The sequence below is a fragment of the Cyprinus carpio genome, chromosome A7, assembly GCF_018340385.1.
Source record: "Cyprinus carpio isolate SPL01 chromosome A7, ASM1834038v1, whole genome shotgun sequence".
Taxonomy (NCBI): Eukaryota; Metazoa; Chordata; class Actinopteri; order Cypriniformes; family Cyprinidae; genus Cyprinus; species Cyprinus carpio.
In genome coordinates, this window is record NC_056578.1 from 26,505,334 (window position 1) to 26,532,002 (window position 26,669).

General features: G+C 37.2%; 1 protein-coding gene across 6 annotated transcripts; it reads right to left on the reverse strand.

Annotated features, from left to right (window-relative positions):
• Window positions 1-182: 182 nt before the first annotated feature.
• On the reverse strand, window positions 183-22,981 carry LOC109076693 (cytoplasmic dynein 1 light intermediate chain 2-like). 6 transcript variants are annotated; one of them, XM_042760606.1, is made up of 14 exons: window positions 22,790-22,981; window positions 22,089-22,162; window positions 20,884-21,000; window positions 20,499-20,729; window positions 13,997-14,163; window positions 11,403-11,496; window positions 10,533-10,668; window positions 10,288-10,399; window positions 10,145-10,204; window positions 7,676-7,717; window positions 7,273-7,390; window positions 6,572-6,706; window positions 5,372-5,518; window positions 183-319 (listed from the first exon to the last, which is right to left on the reverse strand). In XM_042760606.1, the coding sequence occupies exons 1-13, from the start codon at window positions 22,882-22,884 to the stop codon at window positions 5,409-5,411; spliced, it is 1,491 nt and encodes a 496-aa protein (XP_042616540.1). In that variant the 5' UTR covers window positions 22,885-22,981; the 3' UTR covers window positions 183-319; window positions 5,372-5,408. The 6 variants fall into 6 exon arrangements, 5 of the variants coding, with proteins under 5 accessions (XP_042616540.1, XP_042616541.1, XP_018947912.1 ...); XR_006160482.1 differs by lacking the exon at window positions 183-319 and adding an exon at window positions 1,217-1,675 and having other exon boundaries at window positions 5,372-5,513; window positions 22,790-22,980; XM_042760607.1 differs by lacking the exon at window positions 183-319 and adding an exon at window positions 1,217-1,675.
• Window positions 22,982-26,669: the final 3,688 nt, after the last annotated feature.

Sequence of the window (26,669 nt, forward strand, 5' to 3'; positions counted from 1 at the left end):
GAGCAGATTCGGGACTGAAATGAACAGCTGTCCACTGGTCCTCTGAAAACAGCCAGGCAGAAAACAATGTCTCAACAAAGAACAACCCTCGTTACAAAACGGTCACCGTAAACTCCAGCCGTGTGTATGACCTACAGATCCCGAGCCCAAACACTACATCCACCTCTCCGTCATCTTTGCGCTGTGCTCGGATCCTGTTATGAACAGTGCTGAACGATCTCGAACGATCACTGATGTTCTCCTGGCAGTGTCCATATTCCACAGCTTCGGGATGCAGAATGTAATGTTGCTGCGAGTCTCCGCCCTCCAAACTACATTCCTGCGAGGACAGACGCTTTCATGTAAATTATTTACGACTGATGACAGAAAAACAAAAGCACGAAACAGTCACAATTCTAAACGTCTAGCTTTGAGTTCTGGCCGTCCCTTATGCAGGTGAAAATCGCAATATATGATTCATCAAATGCCAAACGACACCGCAGTTTAAAGTGTCGCTATGGCAAGCAGTTTTAACGTTTATTACGCGAAACCAACATCAGTTGTAACGTTTTAATATTGAATTCTATGGGGATGCTAACTGTCCCAGATGTACTAGTACATATTTATTAGGTACTTGTAGCTGAAACTGAAAAAGATAAGTCGTTAAAGGTTTACTTACTACTGATACAAACGTACTTGTAACAAAAAGTAGTTAAATGAATAAACGTTAAATTGGCTTGCCACAGTATGCCAGTTTGCAAATCCTAGTGCGTAGTCTTCCTAGACAGCATGTTGGTATTGGGTAGTATTTAGTATGTGCTCTTGGTACTGAGTCCTTCATAGTAGAGACAATTAGTAAGCCACTTGTAGACTTATTTAGAAACACTCTAAAATACTGTTTTTGTGTTGTAACATAACCGGTTCTCACAACAGTATACCTAAATAAGCATATATATTTATAAAATACTACTATACTACTATATAATATATTATGCATTTAAATGTATGCATGTACACGAAAAAAATAGAGATACATATTGGGAGAACAGCACTGCCCCCTACTGGTTTGGTTCCCAAAATCATGCCTCCATCTTAAAACTGTGGCATCTCTTAAACTGTGGGTCAAAAGGTCAATATTAAATGAAATATTTCTTAATCAGTGCTGTAATGCTGTCTCCTATAATGTTGTGCATCTTCTGGAATCAACTGACAAGCAAAAAACTAAATCACAAGATAGTTGTAGTCTGGATTTGTATTTTATTTAAGCCAGAACTGAAAAAAAAAAAGAAACAAAAAACACATTTCCTTATCTTTGTTTGCATTAAAAGCAAGATTTCACATGGCCACGTACTGCATCGAGTTAAAGCCAGACAATCAGACTCACTTTAAGGTACAGCTCACAAACACAGTCCTTTGTGTGAAAAGAAAGGTCTTTCCATTCCTGTATTGAAAATTTTGGAAGCCAGAGCATTTTCTCAACATTTTCTTTCTTAAAGGGGTGAGTGAATATTAGAAGGATTATACATAAAGCGGTCAGCTGTCATCCTAGTCTGAATGAAATACATATAAAATGTGCTGTTCATTATATATAACTGCAATCTTCCCCAACCAAGGGAAAGAAATCAATGAAGCGGAAGCCAAGTGTACTTGTTTCTTTTGGTGGCCACCCTTAGACCTTTTATCCGTTGTGTGTCTCCTTTGGAAAAAAAAAGGTGGGTTCTGAGTTAGGAAGATTATTCAAGTACTTCAGGCATCTCAATTTTTTTTTTATTTTTAATTTTTTTTTATTTCTTACTCCGTTAATTTGTCTACATTTGCACCAAGCTACTATTGAAACCAGTAACCATCAAACTTTGTGGAGGTGGAAAAAACTAAATATTTAAGTAGCTGACAATATGTTGCTTTTGACAGTTATACTAAGATGAATTAATAACAGTTCTTCACTTTCAGTAAAACAGTTATAACGCCATGAAATAGTATTGAACCCTGAACTCAGTCTATTAGGGAGGACAATGAGCTATGTTCACAGGAATGTATCAGTGCTATTAGTGAGATTTCAGTCACACGGCAAATGCAGAAAATGCAATGAAATACTTAAGTTTAAGGTTATATGAGCGGTTCTGAAAGCAGTAAGAATGTTAGATGTGATCAGAGGCGTCATCAGTGGCAGCCCCAATAAGTTCTTACACAATCTGAATAGATGAAACACCTTAACCACTAAAACAAGAGGTATATATTCCAGACTTAATGTTGTGCTTGAATATCAGCAAATGCTTTAGCCCTGCCCATCATAAATGGAAACCGTTAAGCAATATTATGCAGCATAAATGAAACTTTAATTTGAGTTCCTTATCTCTAGTTTGGTTTGAGATTATTTTTTTTTATATTTCTAACACAAGTTCATGCAAAACAACAGTAAACACTAAACATCTTGTGGTTTATTCCCTTGAAGAGCTAAAAAAAAAAAAAAAAGACAGACTTCAAACTCTAGTGAAAAAAAAAAGAAAACAACATGTATGTATGTATGTATGTATATATATATATATATATATATATATATATATATATATATATATATATATATATATATATATATATATATCTGACATTGAACACAGACCACTGTAGTAAGCAGAATATTCGTTTTGGAATGATGCCTTCTCCAGGCTTATCCAAGAGCGTCCACCTGGGAGGAATTTAGTGCAGCTACTCGAACTGGACATAACATGTGGATTCTACATCTTTGGTTCCAGATTCCAATTCTCTGCATTTTCCTTTTTCGTCTGAAAATATAATGATCATTTAAAAGCCACTTTAGCTGCTCCATTTACCGTTTCTCCACTACAACATTAAGGTTAAAAACTTTAAAGGGATAGTTCACCCAAAAATGAAAATTTGAGGTTTATCTGCTTAGCCCCAGGGCACCCAAGATGTAGGTGACTTTGTTTCTTCAGTAGAACACAAACCAAGATTTTTAGCTCAAACCGTTGCAGTCTATCAGTCTTATAATGTGAGTGGATGGGAATCATGGCTAAAACATACAATAAAACTAAAAAAAAAAAAAAATTATAAAGGATAAGAGAACAAAACCAAATTAAACCCTGCGGCTTGTGACAATACATTGATGTGTAAAGACACAAAACGATCAGTCTGTGCAAGAAACTGAACAGTATTTATATTGTTTTTTACCTCGGATTCACGCAATGTCCGAACTGTTAGAACTCTCCTGATCTCTCTCAAATGGACTATTGACACTCGATCTGCATTCTCAATTAGGAGTGTCAATGGTCCACTTGAGAGACAGGTGGTGGTAATGCACTTATAAGTCTGCGATCCACAATAAAGCAAGAAGACACCTCACGCACCTGACCGCTTGCTGCTGAGAACGCACACAAGAAGAGTCAGGAGAGTTCTAACAGTTCGGACACTGCATGAATCAGAGGTAAAAAAACAATATAAATACTGTTCAGTTTCTTGCACAGACTGATCGTTTTGTGTCTTTACACATCAATGTATCGTCACGAGCCACAGGGTTTAATTTGGTTTTGTTTGTGTATGATTTTTTTTTTAGTTTTATTGTATGTTTTAGCCTTGATTCCCATCCACTTACATTATAAGACTGATAGACCGCAACGGTTTGAGCTTAAAATCTTGGTTTGTGTTCTACTGAAGAAACAAAGTCACCTACATCTTGGATGCCCTGGGGGTAAGCAGATAAACATCAAATTTTCATTTTTGGGTGAACTATCCCTTTAAGAAAACCATTACATCAAGTCTGTGGATGATTTGTCAAGCTAACCTAACTAACGTAGTTTTATTTTCAGCGACCAAAAAAAAAAGAAAGAAAAGAAAATCTGAAAACAATTATCTAGATACAAGAATATGATACAGTATCAGTAGTGGAAGAAAATGTTGAGAAATGTACTATGAAGACGGACAAGGCGTTGTGTGGACTCAGACCTACCCTGAGTGAAGAGACGGAGCATATGGAGTGACAACAGTGAACGCTACACTGAAGGCAAAGTCATCACTTCCAGTGGGCACTGAGGCAGGGTACACGAATCAACCGGAATGTTTTACATGAATCACTATACAGTCCTCAAATTATATGTAAAAAGAAGTGCTAGCAAACAAATCTGAGATCTCATTTGTAAGGACTGACAAAAGACACGGCGTACAGTCTATCACTTGGCCACATGAGAATGGCGCTAGTGGTTTAAACCACATTTTCCAACTGGGAGGTGGGACGAAATGTCCCACTCAGATGCGAAACACGTTTTATGTGGACGTTGACATTCGCAAAAGAAAGGCGAGCTCCCTATGCAAGCAAAAAAAAAAAAAACGATCTAGGCCACTGAAGCAAAATGTGTAATTTTAACAAAAAAAGCAATGACCACAGAAATGCATTTTCAAAATAAAATAACCAAAAAAATAAATTACATGAAGCAGGACATTGACTGTTGATGCCACAGTGCAATTCCTCTTTTGGAGACGAGCACCTCCACTATGACACAGGCACTTGGGAGTTATACTAGGAAAGATGCTGCCCTGCTCCTCTCCTCCAAAACCAAGCATAGCCAAAAGAAAACGTCCAGCCTGATACTCATCAATGCTTGTTTTCATCTGAAATAGTTCTTCATAAATTGTTAAAATAATTCAATTTTATACAAAATCAAATCAAAGCTTGTATAGCAAATATTTAGTGCATATTTACATAATTTAAAGTGGCGGTTGACAGCGTCTGCCATTCATGTATGCTGAAGTCCAATGGGTATTTGTCATTAGTGTCATGACATCAGTGACGTTAACCATGTTAAGGGAAGCTTAACGTCTCACTGATAAAACACAGAAAGAAAATAAAAGCTTGATTTGCTTTCTTTTTTTTTTTTTTTTTTATAAATACATCAGCATAAATGATACTATGTTTGTACACACTATATACTTTTTGCAAGTACTTCTTGTTTTAAAATATATTTAGGATTTTAGCAGTAGTAGCTGATTGCAAAACTTGAAGCGACTGCTCGTGGAATGCAGCAGTGCGTTTCTGCTCTCGTCAGGAGGAGGGGAATGAGTGCTGTTTAAGGTTCCCCAAGCTAAGCAAGGCCCCGCACTTTAGAAGTTTGACTGCCTCCTTAAGGAGAGAGCACCCATTACCTGACCTGCCATATGCCACACCAAAAATTAATCACCACAAACAAACGAACATAGAAAGGGGTCTGGACATGAAAACAAAGAAAAGCAGTTGCATCTCTCTTTCCCCCACAACATCAGAGCCTATATATCTGATAGAATCCCAACACTTTTGGTAAACCATGGGCTGTTTGCTGATTGACACACAAGGTGGGGGAATTTTGGTCATGAATAGCTTTTTTTTTCTCCTTTATGTCATTACATGTTGATTTCCAGAGTGGACAATGTTGTTGGCGCTCTCATGCCTCGTTCTCTGTCACAGGGGTGTTGTTGGCCGTTACCATTGAGTCGGGTTTACGAGTCATTCGGTCCAGTTCCGCCTGAACGTCAGTCAAACCCGGCTTCTGCCCTGGAGAAGAAAGAAGAGAAAGAAAAAACAGAGTAATCTCCTGTAGTTTCTGTGTTATATATATATATAAATAACAGGTTGGTTATGGTAATGTGGGAACCAGCTCGGTGGATGTGGATGAGTGCTGCATGCTGGTATGCATTCAAAAGCAGCATGCTACGTGCGGCTACACAAATGCAAACTTAATGAAGAAGACATGAAAAAACAAAAAAAAATTGCATGCAGTCCTTTATCCGAGCACAATGTCATTTAAATGACCCATAAATGCATTAGAATATTAGCAATTCATGTAAACAACTGAAACTAAATATCAAAGAATGAAAAGTGCAGTTGGTATGAACTCGACATCATCTTAGGTATGAAAACCAGTCAGTATGAGATTTCACCATCCATGGTGGCATCACTCACACAGGCTTTTCAGCCCATTTCTCCTGGTTATTCTCTCTGGCTCTAAAGGTAAAACTCCAAAAAAAGAGCATTGTCCAGAGGAAACAAAAGAACATTTTGACAGAAGGTGATCAGGTGAATCTCATGAATGATTATACAGGTTCAACCAGGAAAAAAAAAAAGGAAAAAAAAAGAAAAAACATTCTCAGATTGTCCTGTTGTCCATGTATACCAAGTTTTGTGAAACTGAGACACTGTATTCAAAAGATAGAGGCCAATTAGTCACTACAGTCCAAAGCCACAAATATACTGGTCTATCTCTCCAAAACGAGAGAGAAAAAAAAAAAAGTCCTTTTGTCAGGGGTATCTTGAGTTGGTGAACAGCCAATTTCTTTCAAATCAAACATGCTTTAAGAAACTAAGGCCAATTTTAGGACAATTAGGATTGTTTGCATTTTTAATAATTACAAATAAAAAAAAAATATCTTACCCATTGCAATAAAATATTGTATTAAATCAAGACTTTCTTTATGCAAAATATAAACCTTTTTTCCTTCCCTCTTATGATTTTAGGATGAAATATGACCCATTCGTGGCAGTATTTATTTTTTTTTTTTGTGAGATGCACCTGTTCCTGGGGCTGAGGCTGGAAAAGGAAGAATTTACCTGTTTTCTTGGCAGAGCCTTGTACGCCTGCTCCTGCTGCTGCCCCTGGCGTCCCAGGACTGCCCGGCGCACCCGTCTTTTTACTCAGCAGACTGTTGAAGAAGTTGGCCAGCACTCCTTCATTCGCTGCTGCTCCTATAAACACACACAAACGAAATATAATGACCCTTAGGTGGCAATGTCCAAATGATATTCATCAGCACTGTGAGGTGTTCAAAAGCAAACATACATCCAGATTTACAATTAATCAATCGTTAGAGACTGAAATCAAAACTGCATTTCAATTGATTGCACAGCTCTAGCTAAAATGGCAACAAACTGAAAGTTGATGAAAACCAAACTATTTAAAAAAAATAAAAAATAATATGCTACCCTACAGGGTGGGAAGGTTTAAGAATTCAATTAAAGATGATTTACTTAAAATGACTGAATCTATTCCTGCTGGTATGAAACATGCTGTACAGCTGAGGTTAGTGATCGGAAAATGTATTTCATATTCCTACATTCTCCACAGGAGGGCAGTGTTTTAAAGAGGTTAGACTGAGGCAGAGGGATGAACCGGCAAAATGAGATGAATGTGAGAGAGAATAGAGCACAATCATGTGCTATTTGTGCTGGCCTGATGAATAGAGAGCCATGACATCACAAAGCTTCATTTAGGTTTTGTGGTGTGTGTAATCTTGCAAGGTAAGATTTCTCACCTTTCATGTTGGGGTCTGGTTTCTTCACTGCAGTCATGGGTGAGACACTAGCCACATTGGTGGGCCCGGTCCGGCCTGTCGGTCGGGGGGAACCAGATGTAGTCCGGGCAGGAGACTCCTATGTGCGCACACACACACAAAAAAAAAAAAAAAAAAAACCTTGATCAGATAGGGAGATTGCAAAAACAATTCTGCAGATTTATATTTCCCACTACATGAAATCACCATTAAAAAGGAATCTAAAATGCAATTAAAAAAAACAAAACAAAAGCTAAAGGATTCAGTGGCTTTTGTAAAACAGTAAAACATTAGTGTCACAACATTATCACAGGATCCTCAAAGCAGCATAATAGTATCACACTTAAAAGTGAGAGGTGTGTGTGGTGTCTGAAGTCACACTTACTGTTCCTCTTGTTGGTGTGGCCGGCTGCTTGGCTAACAATGACTGTAATAAAGTGACAGAAGACATATCGCTGTGTAAAACATGTAATCATGTACAATACTGTTCAAAAGTTTGGGCGCAGTCATTTTTTTTAAAGAAAATTTTAAAGAGTCCTTGAAAGACGCAGTGTTATTCTATGTGGTGATGTAAAATCAACTGAAACAGGAAGACCGGCGAGACAGAGCAGCCCCGCCCACTTTTTTTTTTTAAGTAGCCAGTAGCCAATGTTTCTTTTATATTGGCTCGGGCCAGAGCCATTGAGCTCGGAAAAGCCACATTTGATAGTTTATGACAGCCTCAGTCTAAAAGATTAATAGTTTAGATTCAATATGAACATGTTACTAAAGCAGAACAGTTATCATATACATGTAGCTTGAAATGTTTGTCATATATTAGTGAATGGCATCGGTGTTATCTTCTACTCATCAGTTCTAATACTGAGTCTGTCTAACAGTTTCTCCTCCTAATCTCTTTCATATCTTTATAAAATGAGCCGATTCTGTGGAATCGTACCCCTATGTGACAACCAACGATGTATTAAATTGAATAAAAGTGAAACTAAACAACATTTATGTGTTACAAAACACTTTCAAATAAATGCTGTTCATTTGAACTTTCTATTAAAAAAAAAAAAAAAAAAAAAAAAAAATCAGTTTCCAAGCTGCAGAAAACTCAGCTTTGCCAACACAGGGATAATAAAAAAAAATATTAAACAATAAAATGTAGTAAAATAGAAAAAGTTATTTTTAATTGTAATGGTATTTTATTAATTTCTTTTTCCTATTTTGTGAGCATCTAGCGGTTACACAACACAATGTTTGTATGGAGTCACACAGTGATCTTTTCATTTCAAAGACAAAAAATCAAAAGTAGCTGCTTAACAGGAGTGACAGTGTACATACAGCCTACTATTGTGTTAAAGACCATTCTCAATAAAAAACCCTTGCATAAACACCATTCACAATTGATTAAACCACACGGAGCTGTTCAAGATATGACGAAACCCACAGTGAAATTCAAGAGCATGTGCCGGCATACAAAAAGCTGGCTTGCGATGTACATTAAAACAAAATTATTCTTTTAAATGACCAAATATTGTGTATGTAAACAGTACACTGCATATCTGACACGAGGTCAGTCAATGAAAACAATAAGAAGGCTTCACCAGCTCCTGATTGGCCAGACAACTCTGGAACCACGAGGGAAAATAAACAAGTCAAAAGGGTTTTACTGCGTCTAATCGAACTAATGAAGGACAGCGGGAGAGCTTTGTGAGGGATGCATGTCGATGTCAGAGAAGAGATCACTTGATTTCGGCTGCCTTTCTTTCTTTCTTTCTTTTCTTTTAAACGCCATACCAGCTTCAAAGGCTATATTCATGGCGAGAATAAAGTGCAATCAATCAAAGGAAGACTAGAAAAGATGTTTAAAATTTATTTCCTCTAGAAATCTTAGGACCATGTTCGGATTCACTTGATTAAAAAATTTTCCAAAAGTATCAACGGAATAAAAAGGGTTTCTCACAGGGGCAGATGTAATACAATCTAGAAGGATATGTTTAATGGACAATGAATTCTGACAAAATGAACATTTTGGAGGATTTTCTCCTAAGAATAAAAATTTATGTGTAATTTTTGAATGTCCTATTCTGCATCGTGTATAGATGACTTGATTCCAACAATTCTCAAAACAGAGGTTAAGTTTTTTCTTCACATCAGGATTTATTTCATGCAACTTATTATTTAGACATTGATCCCATTCTGATTGCCATTTATTTCTGATGTATTCATTTATTGTTTGTTTTAAGTCTGTAAAAGGTATAAAACTATTTACTAATTCTGTGGATAGTGCTTCTTTTGCGGCACTGTCTGCTTTCTCATTTCCAGCAATTCCTGAGTGTCCAGGTACCCAGCAAAAGTAGATGCTAAAAGCCTTTGATTTGAGCATTGATAATTTAACGAAGATCTTGACTACTGTCGGATGATCAGTTTTCATACTTTCCAGTGAATCCAGGCATGATTTTGAGTCAGTCATTATTAAGAATTTCTTCTGTGAAGACGTTTCAATAAATTTTAATGCCAGCAATAAAGCATTTGCTTCTGCTGTGAAGATTGAACTTTGATCTGGAATACGTATACCTTGATGTACTTCATTCGTTGCAAAAGCTGCCGCTACCTGGTTTCCAGATTTGGATCCATCTGTGTATATTAGAGTGTACTGAGGATACATATCTCTTATTTCTAAAAATTGTAGCTGATAATCATTTGGATGTGTTTCCGATTTTTGATTCTTTGATAAATCCAACAAAATAAAGGGTTTTTTGATATCCCAAGGGGGAATTTTGCAAAAGTGGGTTTCGGCTGCCTTTCAAATGTGTAACCTCAGCACTGGTCTAAATCTGCAGTGTGTTTTCCTGTAGTCCAAACATACCTGCTGCTTCATGAGGAAGACCTGCTCATCCTCTGCACTGATTTCCTTGTCATGCACCAACTTTAGAAACATAAAAAAAGGAAAATGTTATATAAGCGGTAGCAGCTTAAGGTAAAATGTTCATTCCTAGGTTCTTTTCTCACCTTTCGTACAGGAGGTTTGGTTATAAAGTCCTCAAAGGGATCCTCAGGTCGAACCGTTGTGAAGTTTTCATGCAGGATGGCAATTTTCTTGTCGTTGTCCCATCCGGATGGACTACGCAGACATAAAATGTTTTAACAGAAACCAGTTTGACAGACTGACACCAAACTGAATTGGACATGGATAATCTCATATAAAACAAAAAGAGCAGAAATGCAATGTTTTTAGGGGATTTCGGAGCTCTCACATGAACACAGCGTCCTTCTCCACTACTAAGGCAGGCGTAGTAAACTGGAAGTCATATATTTTGTGCACCATGTATTTGTAGAGAAGGTCCATGTTCTTTTCCTCTTTGACCGAAGTGTAAATCAAGCCAGCTCCATCTGTGAGATGTGATTAAGGATGTGTATACCGTAAAAAACGTTTGCCAATTTTATAGAGAAAAAAATAAAATAAAATAATAATAATAATAATAACTATAACTATAACTATATATATATATATATATATATATATATATATATATATATATATATATATATATATATATATGGGCAAAAACTTCATAATATGTCTTTTCAATGTAAAAAAATGTTGTTTATGATGAAAAATAGTAAAAGAATATTCCCAGAAGTCCTCCATGATGCATCACGTGACTATATTCTAAGTTAATAATTTGGTTTCTTCAAATTTTTCATTTATGTACTGTGCATTAGGGTGTTTTGTTCCATTTTCTATTTTTTTTAGCATCATGTAGGACAGGCCACTAAGAAAGGACTCATGATTTATCTCGTCACTTTCTGTTTTACCACCTGTATTATTATTTTAAAGGAAAAACACAAATTTAAAGGTACTTTTTAAACATAAAAAGCAGGTCTTGGTAATTCAAGTAGGTTGGTATATTGATATTTCCCTTACTGTGATATACATTTATTTGTTGCAAAATATACAGGGCAACGATATACAATTCCAAAATACCTCAAATATTATGGAGAGTTTTTGGCAACCACAACTGACATTTTAACCATAAATTTAACAAAATATTTCATTACGGTGTACTGCATGGGGAAAAAGAAAAATATTACAACAGCACAAATGCTAAGACTGAGTAGGATACACTGTAGACAGAACCGCCGGATGTGTGACTGAATGAAGTCAAAATGCTCCTCCTTGTAGTCGTGCTCCTTCTCCAGTACACTGACAGCATCACACTAAAGACACAGACAGAGAGAATCAGTCAAGGGAAAACACTGTCTTACATGCAGTATATTTGATATTACATTAGAATTGAACAACACGAGAAAATGACAGAATTGCTATTGTGAAATGTGAACTATCCATTTATCATCATTGATCTCCTGATTTTAAATGACAGACACACCACTGAATATCACAGACAAGCACACACATGCTTAATAGAACTGATGCAGCAGCCATGTTTGTGGCTGAATGCCATCCATAATCGTTTTGGCAGAAAAAGGACGTGCCAGCTAGGCTGCATAAAAATCCAGGAGGCTGCCATGGCAAACATATCTTGGACAGATCAGTCAAATGCAAACTCATCTCTGCATGTCACAGATACTGCTGAACTTGTACTGAACCACAGGACATACTTTCAACTTCATAATAAAAACATCAAATGTGACACAGCAATGGCAACTATTAATGGAATAAACTAAAGATAATCTTGATATATTAAAGAAGATATTTTGGAAAATGTCTTGTGTTCTTTTTTTTGACCATACAAAGAAACTTAATGAGGTCCAATGTTGTTTGAACCTCAGCATTCTGCAGAAATAAGAAATTGATACAGGTCTGGAATGTCATTTTTGGGTGAACTATCCCTTTAATGGTACCGCAGTACACCAGTGAATTGCTGCTGTTAGCAGATCAGTTATGATGATACTAAAGCATATTGATAAGAGCAAATTTTGTGCTTTCAAGTAAACTGGAAATTGGAACTGCTTTCTGAAATTCAATCAGGCTCTATTCTCCTCTATCCCAGGGCGAGGCGGTTTGATCACTTTGCCTCTTGACATTAATCAGAAAAAGAGTGAACATTTTACTCTCAGACCTAAACTACCTCATTTAAAAACGGGTTGTCTTTCACACACCCGGGGCTGGAGGAAGGCTAAAAATAGAAGAGATCATTGAGTGTGTTCTGATCCGAAAAGAGCATGTGAGGGGGGTATGGTGAGTCTGCAGCTCTGAACCTGCAGGCTACTGAGACTCCATAAAGAGAGCTTTTCATCCGGTTGAAGACACTCAATGCATCAGAAACAACACACCCAATCCCCAAACACAGAGCAAAACAACTCAAAATATCCACTCAAATTTCATAAATTGTACATCTACTCACTTCTATTTATGCACAGGGCATACTCTACCATTCAAAGGGTTGAGGTCAGTAAGTTTTATATATTCAAACTTTTTATATTTTAATCAGCAAAAAATCTGACCCATCATAACACAGAATCCGCAATTTTATCCGACAAACAAACCAGACAGGAGCATCGATTAACGTTGGTGGACTTGAACTTGAAAAAGTTGAGCACTGACTGATCTTTCCGTGGTTGAAACAAGATACCTTCTGATGTTCATTCATGTTTATTTTGTGCCTTAACTAGTAAATATGAAAAGATGATCGTTCATGTGCTGCTTTGTAACAGCACATTAAAGTACCACAAAACGGTATTTATTGTTTGAATTTCTTAACTCTTTCCCCGTCAGCATTTTTGAAAAAAGTTACCAGCCACCGCCAGCGATTTTGATAGTTTCCACTAAAATTTGATGGCCTACAGTATATTTTGCTGCATGAACATCTGAATATGCAATACACTAAAATAAAGATCAAAGCCTCTACTTTTACTTTTGTTTTATTCTAGCTTAAAGCATTCTTTTTTTTTTTTTTTTTTTTTTTTTTTAAAATCAACATTTGAATATAGGTAGGTTTCATAAAAATGTATAATTTTGAGCAAAAAGGTGAGAAAATCACATTTTTATCAAAAACTACATCTGGATAATATTCAGTACGATTATCAAAGCATAAATCCAGTAAATCACTTCCATCAACACCTCCAAAACTTGCACAGACATATACCGCTTCATGGATCATCATTTTAATCCCCATAAAATTATGCAGTTTTCATTTATATGCTGTCTATTGCCGATGATCGCATTATTTATCATATTCATCTGTTCATATTAGAGATTGCTAGTTTTTCCGTCCTGTTCACGTGTGTTTTTTTTCAGGAGGTTTTGTACTCATTCAGAAGATGTGCAATAGCGCCCCCGAGTGTATTACAGTGAAAACACGAAAATCTGTAAAAACTCGTCAATGGCAGAGAAAGAGTTAAAAAAAAAAAAAAGGACAAAATTTAAAAGCTGAGACTTTGTTTCATACCAAAAGTAACCTGCTCTGTCTTGTCTGACGGTGACCTCTTTGTTCTGGGATGTATTTTTCAATAATTTAAATTTTTCAAGTGTAATGTTACTTCACAGCATTACTGCATTTTGTAGTATTACCGTACTTTTTTTTTTAAATAGACTTAACTGACCCCAAACTTTTGAACAATATTGTTTGTTTATACACAAACCACTCTGAAAACTAGCATGCTTTAATAATGTGATCTCAAATATGCTGACCTAACTCTTATTAAGGCAATAAAACACCTATGGGACCCAGTATGCCAGGTCAAATGACCATATCACCTTTGTGCAAACTATGAGCACTGGAATGCCCAGGTTGTGTGTGAGGACGTTGTCTCCCAGGGGCAGCAGCACACTCTCATCTTCTCCCCCAGCCGCTGGAGCTCGTCTCTGGGGTGAGCTCGGCGTGGATTCCTCTGGTTCTGCATACTCCTGAAAGGCCTTAACCACTGCACAGAAGAGAACAAGAAACCAACAGTGTCAACCTTGACTTACATATTTACAGTAAACTGTGTCAACTGATACACTATACAGCTGACGACAGTAACAGGATCATCAAACCATTCCACACTACTGTTCACATTACACATTAAACCATTTATATTTTACAACAAATTCAAAAGACGTGAGATTTAAATAAGCAATGGATGCAGATCATATATAGATAGATGTAGGGGTCTAAGCAATATATTGGATTGATGATGACAACAAATGTTTTCAAGAGGTATGAGTACTTCAAAAATCAAATGACTGAAAGCAGTATAGATAAATATGAAAATCAACAATGCTTGATATGTGAGAACCATTGAGGTTTGTTCTCATGCATCAAGGAAACATGTTTGAAAAACCATGTACCTCTCTAAGTTTTAAATAGACTTAACCAACAAAATCTATACAAATAAAGAGACCATCCACATAATTAGGACATTCCAGTCAGGTTACATAAGACCCAAACAGACAGATTGTACCAAAAAAGATGATCAAGAAAAAAAAAATAATAATTCTAATACAAAACGAATAAATAGGATAAGCAAGGATTTGTAGCATTAACGTGACAGTTTATTATCTGTTGTGTAACTTAAATCGCCTGAAATCCTGACTTGTTATGAACACATCTGAGCACCCGAGGCCTGTGAAAGAGCAGCTCAGATGTGAACAGAGCTGACAGCACATTCTTAAGACCCTGTCTGATCCCTGCTCAAGCCCCCAACCTCACACAGCACTAGAAAACATGCGAACAGCAACCAAAAACAATGTTATTCACTGCCAGGCCGATACACAGGAGTATATGGAGAGGGCATGATGGTGATGTGCGGAAGTGGGTGGCTGGAATGGCCTTAATCAGTGGTATATTCGAGAGGTGCTGAGGGAGGTAAAGGGGGAGGGACTTCCTCAGGAACCTTAAGAATGCAGCTCCAGATGACCCAGAAACCAGGCAAGCTGCACAACTTCCTTCCACGTACTGTTAAAGAACAACAGCTCCAGTGCTGCTGGAACAACAGACCACAACTGTCTTAAAAGCAGATTTAAAATAAATGAATCTTAAAAAGCTTGGGGTCAGCAATGTTCTCTTTTTGTTAGTTTTTAAAGAAATTAATGCTCTTGTTTAAAGAAAGACCCATTAAATTGATACTGAAGACTGGAGTAATGGCTGCTTTTCAAAAATTCAGCTTTGCTAAGGAGTAAATAACATTTTAAAAATGTATTAAAATAGAAAGCAATACTTAATAATCTTACTTTTTTTACTGTATTTTTGATGCAGCCTTGGTCAGATAAAGAAAAAAGACTTCTTTACAAAAACATTTGTCAAAATATTTCAGAAAGTCATAACTCATGAAACTCTCCATTAACTGGTTACATCACACTCAATTACCCACACACCCCGTGATGTGGAGTGCATACATGTTTCCACAGGATCTGGAGATCAAGACAATCTGGTGCATTTACAGCTAACCAATAAACAACTGACAAAGAGTCCGTTAGAAAAAATTTAATTAGCTCCAGAAGGCAAACCGATGTTTACCATCTAGTGATTCTTCTTAAATGATAATAGCCAATAGGCAAGAGTTCATATCACATGGCACAGTCTTCACATTTTAAATAATATCCTTGATTCTACTGCCTCATGTTATCTCACAGTTCTCAACAAACTCAGACTGAAAACTTTTTTTTTTTTTAAACTTGATCAACCTGTTTTCAAATCAGCTGAAAGTGTGGTATGGATTTTAATCTATAACCAGCAACTTTCTTAATCAATGTGGCCTAACCAGAGTCAAATGAAGAACCAGTTTACAATCACTTTCTCCTGTCGACTTTGACCTGCTTCCACAAACAAGGGTGGGGACAGTCAACAGAATACACGTCCAGTGTGCATTTTCAGCTATGAAGCCGTCGGAATGTCAAAGGAGTCTAAAAATCATGATGCCAAAAAACAAAATAGTAAATACCAAATAAATAGTGTTGTTTTTGTAAAACCAAAAAGGTGGTTAATATGACCATATTTAGCCTTTGAACAACACAAAAAATGACAACATCATGTCATCTCTACATGTAAAATAATATTCAGTTAATGTGTTCGCTGACTAAGAGCTGTGAGATGCTATGTTTTAACAGTAGTTTGAGAAGCGTTTGGGTGTTGTGCTCATGTGCTGCTTAGAGCAAAGAGTCAAATGTCATGAACATCTAACTGAGTGGACCATGATGCAATGTCTTGTAAGAGGGGCTGGACTGTCCTTCGACATCACTGAGCCCGGTCAGAAGTAAGGAGTGAGAGGATGCTGCCTGCTTGTGCTTTCTATGTTGATCTCAGCAGTGATTAAGGAAGCAATGGCTCTTTTTCTAGTCGGGTCAGTTTTACAAAGCTATGGGCGGCTTGAGGCTTAGTGTGTTTGGATATCATTTCAATACATCCAACATTTGGCACTATAAGATGTGAACTTGAAAACTAAGACTTTTTATGTTTTTGAAAAAAGTCTCATACTCACCAAGGCTGCATGTATTTGATCAAAATACAGTAAAAACAGAAATATTGTGAAGTATTATAACAACGCAAAACAACTGTTCTATTAAAAATATTTTAAGATGTAATTTATTTCTCTAATGTAAACATAAATCTTTTGTAATATTATGAATGAAAGAAAAAAAATATAAGGATGAACGCCATACAATAAGATGGTCAGACTGGGAGATAGAGAGCGAGTGATTCAGATGTAAAACCACTGGTCTCAATATTTCATACACAAGCTGAAAAACAATCCCATTGCCAAGCCACTTCCCTATTCTGCTCTCACAGCCCTGTTTATAGGGCACAAGCAGAAACAGTCATCCTCAGAAATAGCCTTTCACTTCATGTCTGAGCACTCCACCTCTCACATCACACTACAAAACACATTCTCAAACGCTACTGGAGCAGCGTTATGTCTTCACAGTAAAACACCTGAAGTCATCAAACACTTTGTCACAGCATCAACAAATCATTAGGTTTGATTACAGCTAAATTTTAAACTTACAGTAAATCCAACATATTCACTTTTTATTTAATTCAACAAGGATACTTTACATTGACCAAAAGTAACAGTAAAGACATTTATAAGTTCTTTTTTTTTTTTTCTTAAGTACTTTTTGTTCAAAGAATCCTGAAAAATAGCATCATGGTTTACACAAATATATTAAGCAGGGCTCGACATTAACGCTTGTCCGGGACAAGTGAATTTTGTGAAGGGGCAAGTAAAAGAGAATTTTACTTGCCCGACCAGACAAGTAACCTGATTAAAATTTTAATAACAAACAATAACAGCACGGAAATTTTTTTTGAGAATGATTCTGATTTTATTACTTTCAGTGTAAACGGTGACTAATAATGGATAATGTATTGACAGTATCAAGGTAGCATCAGTTGAGGCTCGTGCAGCCTGTGTGACTAGCAGAGAAATCTAAACTATAAGCGCAACAGCACACACAAAGAAACAAACATGAATAAAAGAAAAAAAAAAAATTCTATATAATACATGTAACATCACATAACCAAGAGTCATGTTTTCCCGACTTTCATAACGATTGCAAATGTGATATTGATTTTAGACAACTTTAGTTAAATAAACAAAGAATATTAACTGACTTACATTTTAGACACATTATTGATCGTTTTTGCTCCATTTTGCTAACGGAAATAGTTCTAATCAAAGCCACCTACAATAGTAACACATCTCTGAGTAACAGTCTTTCGTTACTGAATGATTCAGCATTTTTGAACGAGTCAATGATTCAGTGAGCCATTCATGAAGACAGTCACTTGCTTCATTTATTGAATGAATCAGCCGTTTGAACGAATCAGTTGAATCAATGATTCACTCATTAAGACAGTGCCTTGCCACATCCTACTGGTGGTTTAATTTCATATTGACGTGTCATTGCATTTTTCCAACATTTCATATTTGTATGTCAAAAAAAGTAAAACATTAATCTAATAACATTATTTATGCATTTGCAATTTTGAGTAAATTAATTTATGGAACCTCTTATCTTCATTAAACAGTGAGAGTAAATACATCTAAATGGCACTTTCGATGCAGCTTCTGTGTTCCCTCTGCAGTGGAAAGAGTTTGTTGATACTGATTTCATTTGAATAGTAACAACCATATACTGTCTTATTATTCTAACCTAATGTATTGATCAAATTTAAGAATTTGACAAATGGTGACGTACATTTAATCAGATTAGGAAAATATTGTCCTTCATAAAGTTAAAAAGTGTAACAGCAATTAATTTAAGGCAAATATCACAAATATGCTGATTAAAGTAATACCTGATAGAGCACTAATGAGACTATTGCTTCAGAATAAATTACATTTGCACCAAAAAAACACCTTTTTTCCACTGGACAAGTAACTTTTTTTACTCTGACAAGTGAATGTCTGATTTACTTGTCCGAAGGACAAGCACATGTCAAAGCTTAATGTTAAGTAGCACAACTGTTTTCTACATTGATAAGAAATGTGTTTTGCCATCACAATAATAACTTACATTTTAAGATATATTGAAATATAAAAGAGTTTAAATTGCATTATTTCAGTTTTTCCTGTATTTTTGATCAAACATATGCAGCTTTGATAAGCCTGATAGACTGATTTCAAAAGCATCAACAAAAAATAATAATAATAATAATAATAACCAACTCCAAACTTTTGAACCATACTACCAGGGTTTTTTGAAAACATGATTCTCAGCATTTTTTATTATTATTTTAATCATAACTAACACTAGTGAAGCAGCATTTATAATCGCTCTTCTTCTTACAGCTAGTGTTGAACAACCTGCGTTATGCAAATTCAAAGCACAAAGAGTGCTTTATATATAGACTTTCAATAAACCATCTTCCAGTGCAGGCGGTAGGGCTGAGACGGTGGCCGTGACAGCTGCGTCACCGCGGTTTTCTACTGCCACCGGAGGTAGTGCACGTGACGTCATGCACTCTACGCACACTTGTTCTGTATACAAGTATGATAACAGTAATGGTTGCAAATTGTTTTATTTAGACTTTATGGCAATTTCTTGTTGGGAAACCAAATACTACATCGCCGATCTACGTGCAGACGAGGAGTTAATGCGCCCGCGGGATTTATACTTTTGCTGTCTCCTGTCTCCACTTCGTGAGCCTCTGCTGACTGCGCACGCACCTTCCCAAATGGACGAGGCTTTTTGTCAGTGAACCATGTCTCTACACCGGACGCGACACTGCGTCGCAACAGGTTTGTCTAGTATCTACCCAGGACATTTAAACTCTGTGTCAATACCTCATAAATAGGATGAGGCAGTTTACTGTCAGGGATTTGTCATGTCATGTAGTGCTGCATCACCGATTGATTCTATGAATTATGATGAATTCTATAGTATTTTGTCATGTCGCGCCGCGCCGCGCCCCGCCGCTAGTGTCCTGCAGTCAGGGTGTTATATATGCATCAACACCACGCCACCGGTGGAAGTTGGTCCATTACCACCGCCGTAGTAAAAATCTGCCACCGTCACAGCCCTAGCAGGCAGCCCTGCTAACTCCCATAATAAAAGTCTTTACATGGATGGATGGATTATGACTCATGTACTAAATAACAAAAAGCAATTTTAATAAAACCATAAGAATCCCTAGTTCTAGGTTAATTCACATGACTTTCTAACTAGCATCACTGAATTCACAACAGAAGGGGAAAAAAACTGTCCTAAGTTGTCCTAATGATTAAATACTGAAACATTACCATTCTTCACTGTACCAAAAACCTCAACATCTGCAACTGCTGTGTAACAAGGAATTAATTTGTGTATTTACTACTGCATCACAATCTGACAGTTACTCTACTCTGTCTGCAGCTGATTCTTCTCCTGAAGTCAATATGTAAATACAGCAGTCTGCTACTGAATCTCAACATTTACATATGATCAAAACCCACCAGAGAAGGAACAATTCTGCTACAGAAAGCATACTTGATATGGTAAGCCGTTTCAACATCCATGCCTGACGTGGGTTCCCATCTTCCCATCAGCCTGATGTGGGCTGATATGGTAACTCACGATAAAGTTCCTCTAGCTGAACAAACATCTTTCAGCTATTCAAAGCATGCTTATTTTTACCACTAGTGTCAAATAAGATGTTTAACAGAAAGACAGCTGGAGGTAGACTTTGTGTACAAGCGATCACCCACAAGCACACTTGAATCTGAAGGTCCCCTACATGCTAACACCAAGATGTTGGTACTACTACATCTTAGTAGTAAAAAAGCAAAACAGCACTTACTCCTCTGCTCCATCTCTTTCATTTCCTCAGGTGGGATCTTGAGTTTGTCCACATGCTCACGCAGCACACTCGTCCACTTCTGCAAAGACTCCATGATGGTCCAAGGACGTGACATGTCCACCACGAACACAGCTAGACTGTCCTTCAGGGACTCAGCAGTCACTGCAAACTTCAGCAAGCCTTTGTGGTACAGGTCTCCATCCAGGATCCACACGCCACAGCGAGTCAAATCTGCAACATTCATAATTGTTATATATATTAAAAAGTTAATCACCACTATGACAACTTACAAGTTTTATTATCATGACAGACCTAGTTCGGTATTACTTTGCAAATTATTTTCATCTTTTATCATCTATTTCAACCCAGTTTAAAATGCACTTACCATCTCTGTCTTCATCCTGGACATTCAGGTACAAGTATTCCAGCCCTCTCCCTTTCTTACTGTGCTCAGCTCCTTGAAGTTTTGTCATAAGTGTTGTCTTTCCTGAACCATCCTCCCCTAAAACATCACCAGAAATCACAGCACTTTTAAATCATGACATAAAAGTGATCAAACTGACATAAGTAATTAGAGTGTTTAGACAAAGAGAAGTTTACCCAAAACTGAAAATTCTGTGATCTTTTACTCACCCTCATATCACACCAAACCCGTACGACTTTCTTTCTTATGCAGAACACAGAAGAAGATATTCTCAAGTAAAAGTTAACAATGTCTCTTTATTTGTGTTCCGGAGAAGAAAGAAACTCATACGAGTTTGGAACAACATGAGGGTGATTAAATGACAGAATTGTCCTTTCTCGTTAACTATACTTCAATTATCAGCTTCCAACCGTACTTCTGCAAGATGTCTGTTAAAGATCACTTCATCTGGAAAGCATCTGCTAAAGTACAAACATCTGAAAGACGTCTTTAAGATGTCAGTTTTAAATACATTCTAAATCATTAACATCTTAAAGACATTTTCTAAATGTCTATATGAAATCTGACAGGAAACATCCTATAGACGTATCGCAGATGAGCAAACACTAAATAAACACGTCTTGCAGACGTAAATGCAGACGTCACATAGACATCTCTGTGATGTTCGTGTGTTATCAGTAGGGCTGCACGATTAATCGCATGCATTTGTCATGCGTGTCTCATCAGTAAAGCCGGTTCCGTGATTAGCGGTAAATGTCTGTCACCTGTTTTCAAACGGGAGCGGCAGTTAATACACAGAGCCATAGTTCACTGACAAGCTACGCAATATCGTGTTCATAATCGAAATGCGATTAATCTCAATTATGAACAGAATATTGCGTAGCTTGTCAGTGAACTATGGCTCTGTGTATTAACTGCCGCTCCCGTTTGAAAACAGGTGACAGACATTTACCGCTAATCACGGAACCGGCTTTACTGATGAGACACGCATGACAAATGCATGCGATTAATCGTGCAGCCCTAGTTATCAGGGTATAATGTGTTCAGAGGTATTTACTTAGGGTTGTTTCACTTGAATGTATGTGCATGTCGACATTTGTAAACAAAACTATTAATAAGCTTTGAATTTGGATTTTAAAAAAAATAAAAAAGCAAAAGGCACCTACCAAAAAGCAGTATATTTTTCCCAGAAGGCAATTTGGAGCTGGAGCGTGTGGACACTTCGCTGAGGATTGAAGACCTGAAAACAACACAACAAACGAGCACCGATCAATTGCCCTTCATGACATCGACAGACAAGGGCTTTAATGGGGTAGTTAGTAGACTGATGGTTAGTTCTGACGGTAACGGTGTACTGCAATGCTACCAAAACATCCGCATAAGGCCGTTACCACATGAGCCTCTCAAAAGTGCTGGATGTCAGTCAGCCGTGAGATCCCATCAGAAACAGACATCAGGAATCAGTTTCCTGACACATAGCATAACTAAAGAGAAATCACCACCCGTAAACTGAAAATTAGCTTCTTCAGAAACGACTTGGACACTACAGATCTCAAACCGTTGAGTTTTGACAAATGCTAGCACACGACAGAAACTAGTAACGTTAAGCTTGACATGAGCATATAAAGCGAGACGATCTGCTTCCTAACGCCTCCGAGGAGCGCCTTTATTATTAATCCCGCCGTAAAGGTTTAATCTGGCCTGATCCAGACTTTGCCATAAGTTTACGTCAAGTGTTTTGGGCTCATCCGGGACCGGCGTCTGGGCAGCACCCGGCTGGTGACAAAGCGACTCATCACACTGTCAAATAAACTAACTCCCTGCAAAATCCGCCGCACTCGTGGACCCTCTGAGGGCGCGGGCGTACCAGAGGTTTTGTCCTTCATCATCCTCGTTGCTGTTTTCCATAGTGTCGCCTGTCCCGGCTGCGCCCAGTAGCTTCTTCTCTAAAACGGGAGCCATCTTGAGTGGAGAGGCACAAAGGCAGGCGCACACTGAGTGCTTGAGGACCTCACATCAGACGCTTCGCGAATTTCCTTTCCTACTACGGCGAAGGCCTCGCTCATGAATATTAAATACATACTGCGCGGGTCTCCATGGTAACGCAGACGTTGAGTGGCCGCTTAGGTTGGGTCATGAATATTAATTAGGCACATCCAAAGCACAGACAGCCTGACTAAATTAATATTTATGAACAACGCCTTTACCGTAGTACGAGTCATAGATCATCGCGTTCTCTTTAGAAAGAAAATAAAAACAAAAAGACAACTTAACAAAAACTCGAAAAAGAGCGGGAAATGTCACTGAATCATTCCTCAGAACTCATATGTCTTATTTTGTTTGTTAGACATTAGATCATAAAATACGTTTTGCCCTGCTGTATGCATTATGATCAGGCACTTGAAAAGGCAGCACTATCCGCGTTGGCTTGAATGATGTCATTTCAGACTTTGCCGCGCGCTGATGTCAGTGCGCGTGATGTGACTCGCGCGCTGATCTGAGGTCAGTTGTTCGGTTGCGTTGCCGTGGTGAAGATCTGAATGTAGGGCGAGGAAACTGATCCGCGGCCGGCGCTTAGTCTCAGGTCAACCGGGCACGAATCCGTGTGAACGGGAAATATTCCTCTGTAAATGTGTCGCGGATTATATACAGAGTCATGCGTGGAGCACTTTTAACTCCTCTGTTACCTTCGAGTCATTTTTGGCCAGTCTTCAAAGAATGGGTAGTATGACACTGTCAAGAATATGTCAATTAAATACATAAAAAAGACTTGTGAAATGAAGTATTAAAAAAGTGTTTCATCTCTGATTTTTGCAGGTCAAATTGTGACGTTATTTTTTTTAGTCTGTCAATCAGTTTTTACCCTTTGTAAAAAAAAATTCAAGTCATGCTAAATCAAATTAAATACGTAAATATATATATATATATATATATATATATTAACCAAATAAAATACTTTATCCTAACGTAAATCAAGAACTGGGGTTTAAGTTACTTAGGAAGGTTAATTCAGGTTAAGTTTGTGCTAGCAAAAAAAAGTGCAGCAACGACATCTGCCGGCGGAAAGATCACATGACAACATACATACATTAAACAGATATATAAATATACAAGGCAGAAACTAGTAAACTAAAATAACAGTAGGTGAATACAGAAAGAATTAAAAATAAAGACCACAAACTAATGGATGTGTGCTTATAGGTGCAGAGATATTGAAGGTCCACTCAGATGAAGTGTTGTGGTGAAGGGATGCCACTGTTACGTCTAGAGGCTGTTCTCTCTGCTCCATACGGCAGGGCAAACTGAAACAGTGCTTTACTGGCAGCAGTGGAGGGGTAAGACTGAGGGTCTCCTGAGAGAATTAACATACCAAAACCCTGACTCATATACAGAGGCCTGTAACTTGACCTTCTTCCTTTTATTCTTTAGCCATGAACACCCTGCTGTCTAAAAACATGTTCTTTTACTGACACGAGGAGCAAAAGCCTCATGTCTTCAACTGTAAACAGTTTAATTAATTATTGTATGCCTTTATCTTCATGGTCACTTTTTAAACATATTTATTTATTTATTGTTCAGAATGTATATCTAAAGTAAGGGCTTCATGATGTAAGTAAGCCACTGTTATTTTAATTATTATTTAGTTTAGTTTTAGTTTTAGTTAAAGAAATAGTTCACTCAAAAAATTAGATTTGCTGAACATTTACCCCCAGGACATCCAAAATGAAGATGTGTTTGTTTCTGCATCGGAACAGAGAAATTTAGCGTTACATCACTTGCTCAACAATGAATGGGTGCCGTCAGAATGAGAGTCCAAGCATCACAATAATCAACATGACTCCAGTCCATCAGTTAACATTATGTAAAGTAAAAATCTGCTTGTTTGAAACTAGTCCAGCATTAAGAGGTTTTTAACTTAGTTAAAAACACCCTAATGATAGATTTGTTTCATACAAACATGCATCTTTTCACTTCAAGTGAGCTCCTCTTACCGCTGCAGTTAATCTTATTTAAACTCAGATCATCAAGATTACGTTTTTTTGTTTGTTTGTTTAATATAGCTTTCATAAATACTTATTATTTTAAAATGTTATTCTGTCTTTCATCAATATTCTCATCTTGTTCGCAGGCTTGTCTAAAATGAAAGGAGCTGATGCACCATCTTTCTTCAGACACTAGAGGCTGCTGTCTTCTTTTTCTCCCAAAGAAAGCTGCATCCTGAACAAACGTTTTTGTTGTATTACTGACATGAGTTGTATGATTAATCACATATGACACGCTTGCTAAACATTCTATGCGGCATAAAGCTCACAGATCATAAACCTTTCAGCACACAGAGTCTGGGAACTCTGTAACCTTGAACTCTCTGCCAAGAATAGCAAATTACCGACATACCAGCTGTGCGGCCGAAATCTAAACAATACGTGCAATTTTTAGACATGAATGTATATCATTAAATCTGTCAAGATTTAAACGTATTTAATTTATTATTATTATTATTATTTTTATGAGACCACAAGCTCTCAAGTATCTGACAGTAAAAACCCTGTGTTAGGTTGTTTGATTTCTAATCTTGACATTTAGTACAACAACAACAAAAAATGCAAGCTGTGCTGTAAAACATGCAGAACTACGGAGAGGAAACTAGTTTCTCATGACCATGTTTCATCACATCCATGTGTCTAGCAGTGAAGGCTGTGCTGGTTCATTCCTCCCCTCAGTGTGATTAAAAAAAAAAATATATATATATATATATATATATATATATATATATATATATATATATATATATATATATATAAGGATTGCCTTATAATTACCCACACAGCTGGCCTGCCTGGTGCCAGGGTGAGTTTTCTATGTGCAAAACAGCATATCTAATAATCATAAACCTGTTTTTTTTTTACAAAGTTATCATATTAAGGGGACCATCATTTAGAAAGGTGAATACTTGTTGAATCTGAAGCTTTTTTATAAAAGGTGAAAAAGAAGAGTTAATGTTGTTTAGTGTATTTTGTATTTTCATATAGCCTATTTATATATTTCTAGATCTCATATGAAACGAGCCTATAGTAGAATCTCGTTGCACCTCTGCTTATACTATTAACACTAAGTAGCCAGATTACACGAGGGTGTCATGTGTCAGACCACTTTAAGTGGAATGTAATAATGACCTCATGGCTCTCTTACATCTTTCTTGACCTCCGGCACATACGATTCAGAAACATTGTTCTGGTGAATTGCAGACATGCAAAGAATCTGAGCCATTCTGTGTTGTCAAGATAAGAACAAATGAATTAATTATCTTTCACTTTTTGTTTAAGCCATGGTTACATTTCTTGTTCTTCCTTTGAATCTCTGTTTAGGACTGGATCGGTGCATGGATGTCTTTACACTGTTAAAACAATGCTGTGCAACTGAATTCGAAGGCCCTTCATTCTCCTCTCCTTCAGCCATGGGGGTGGAGTATTGCTGTAACCCCTGTCTTTACACACGCACACACTTATATAGAGAAATATATGCTAAAACCAGTCAGGCAGGTGGAAAAAAAGGCAAATCTACCAACTTCAAGTCAGAGGAATACGGTTGCTATAGAGATCACTTCAAAAAGTGAAAGAAAAGGGGGCATTATTCCCAAAACCCATCTAATCTAGTAAAATATGCACCTAACGTGAGGGGGAAGGGAAGGGAGGAGGAGGGTGTATGGATTGTGGGCAGTGGGCAAGAGGGGCTGTGATAGCGACAGA

Excerpts from the sequence above, each read along its gene's own strand:
- LOC109076693 (XM_042760606.1), bottom strand. The coding sequence starts at position 22,884 with ATGGCTCCCGTTTTAGAGAAGAAGCTACTGGGCGCAGCCGGGACAGGC. Across the intron at positions 10,205-10,287 it reads CCAAACCTCCTGTACGAAAG|TTGGTGCATGACAAGGAAAT; the intron begins GTGAGAAAAGAA and ends ATGTTTCTAAAG. Across the intron at positions 6,707-7,272 it reads ACCAGACCCCAACATGAAAG|GAGCAGCAGCGAATGAAGGA; the intron begins GTGAGAAATCTT and ends GTGTGTTTATAG.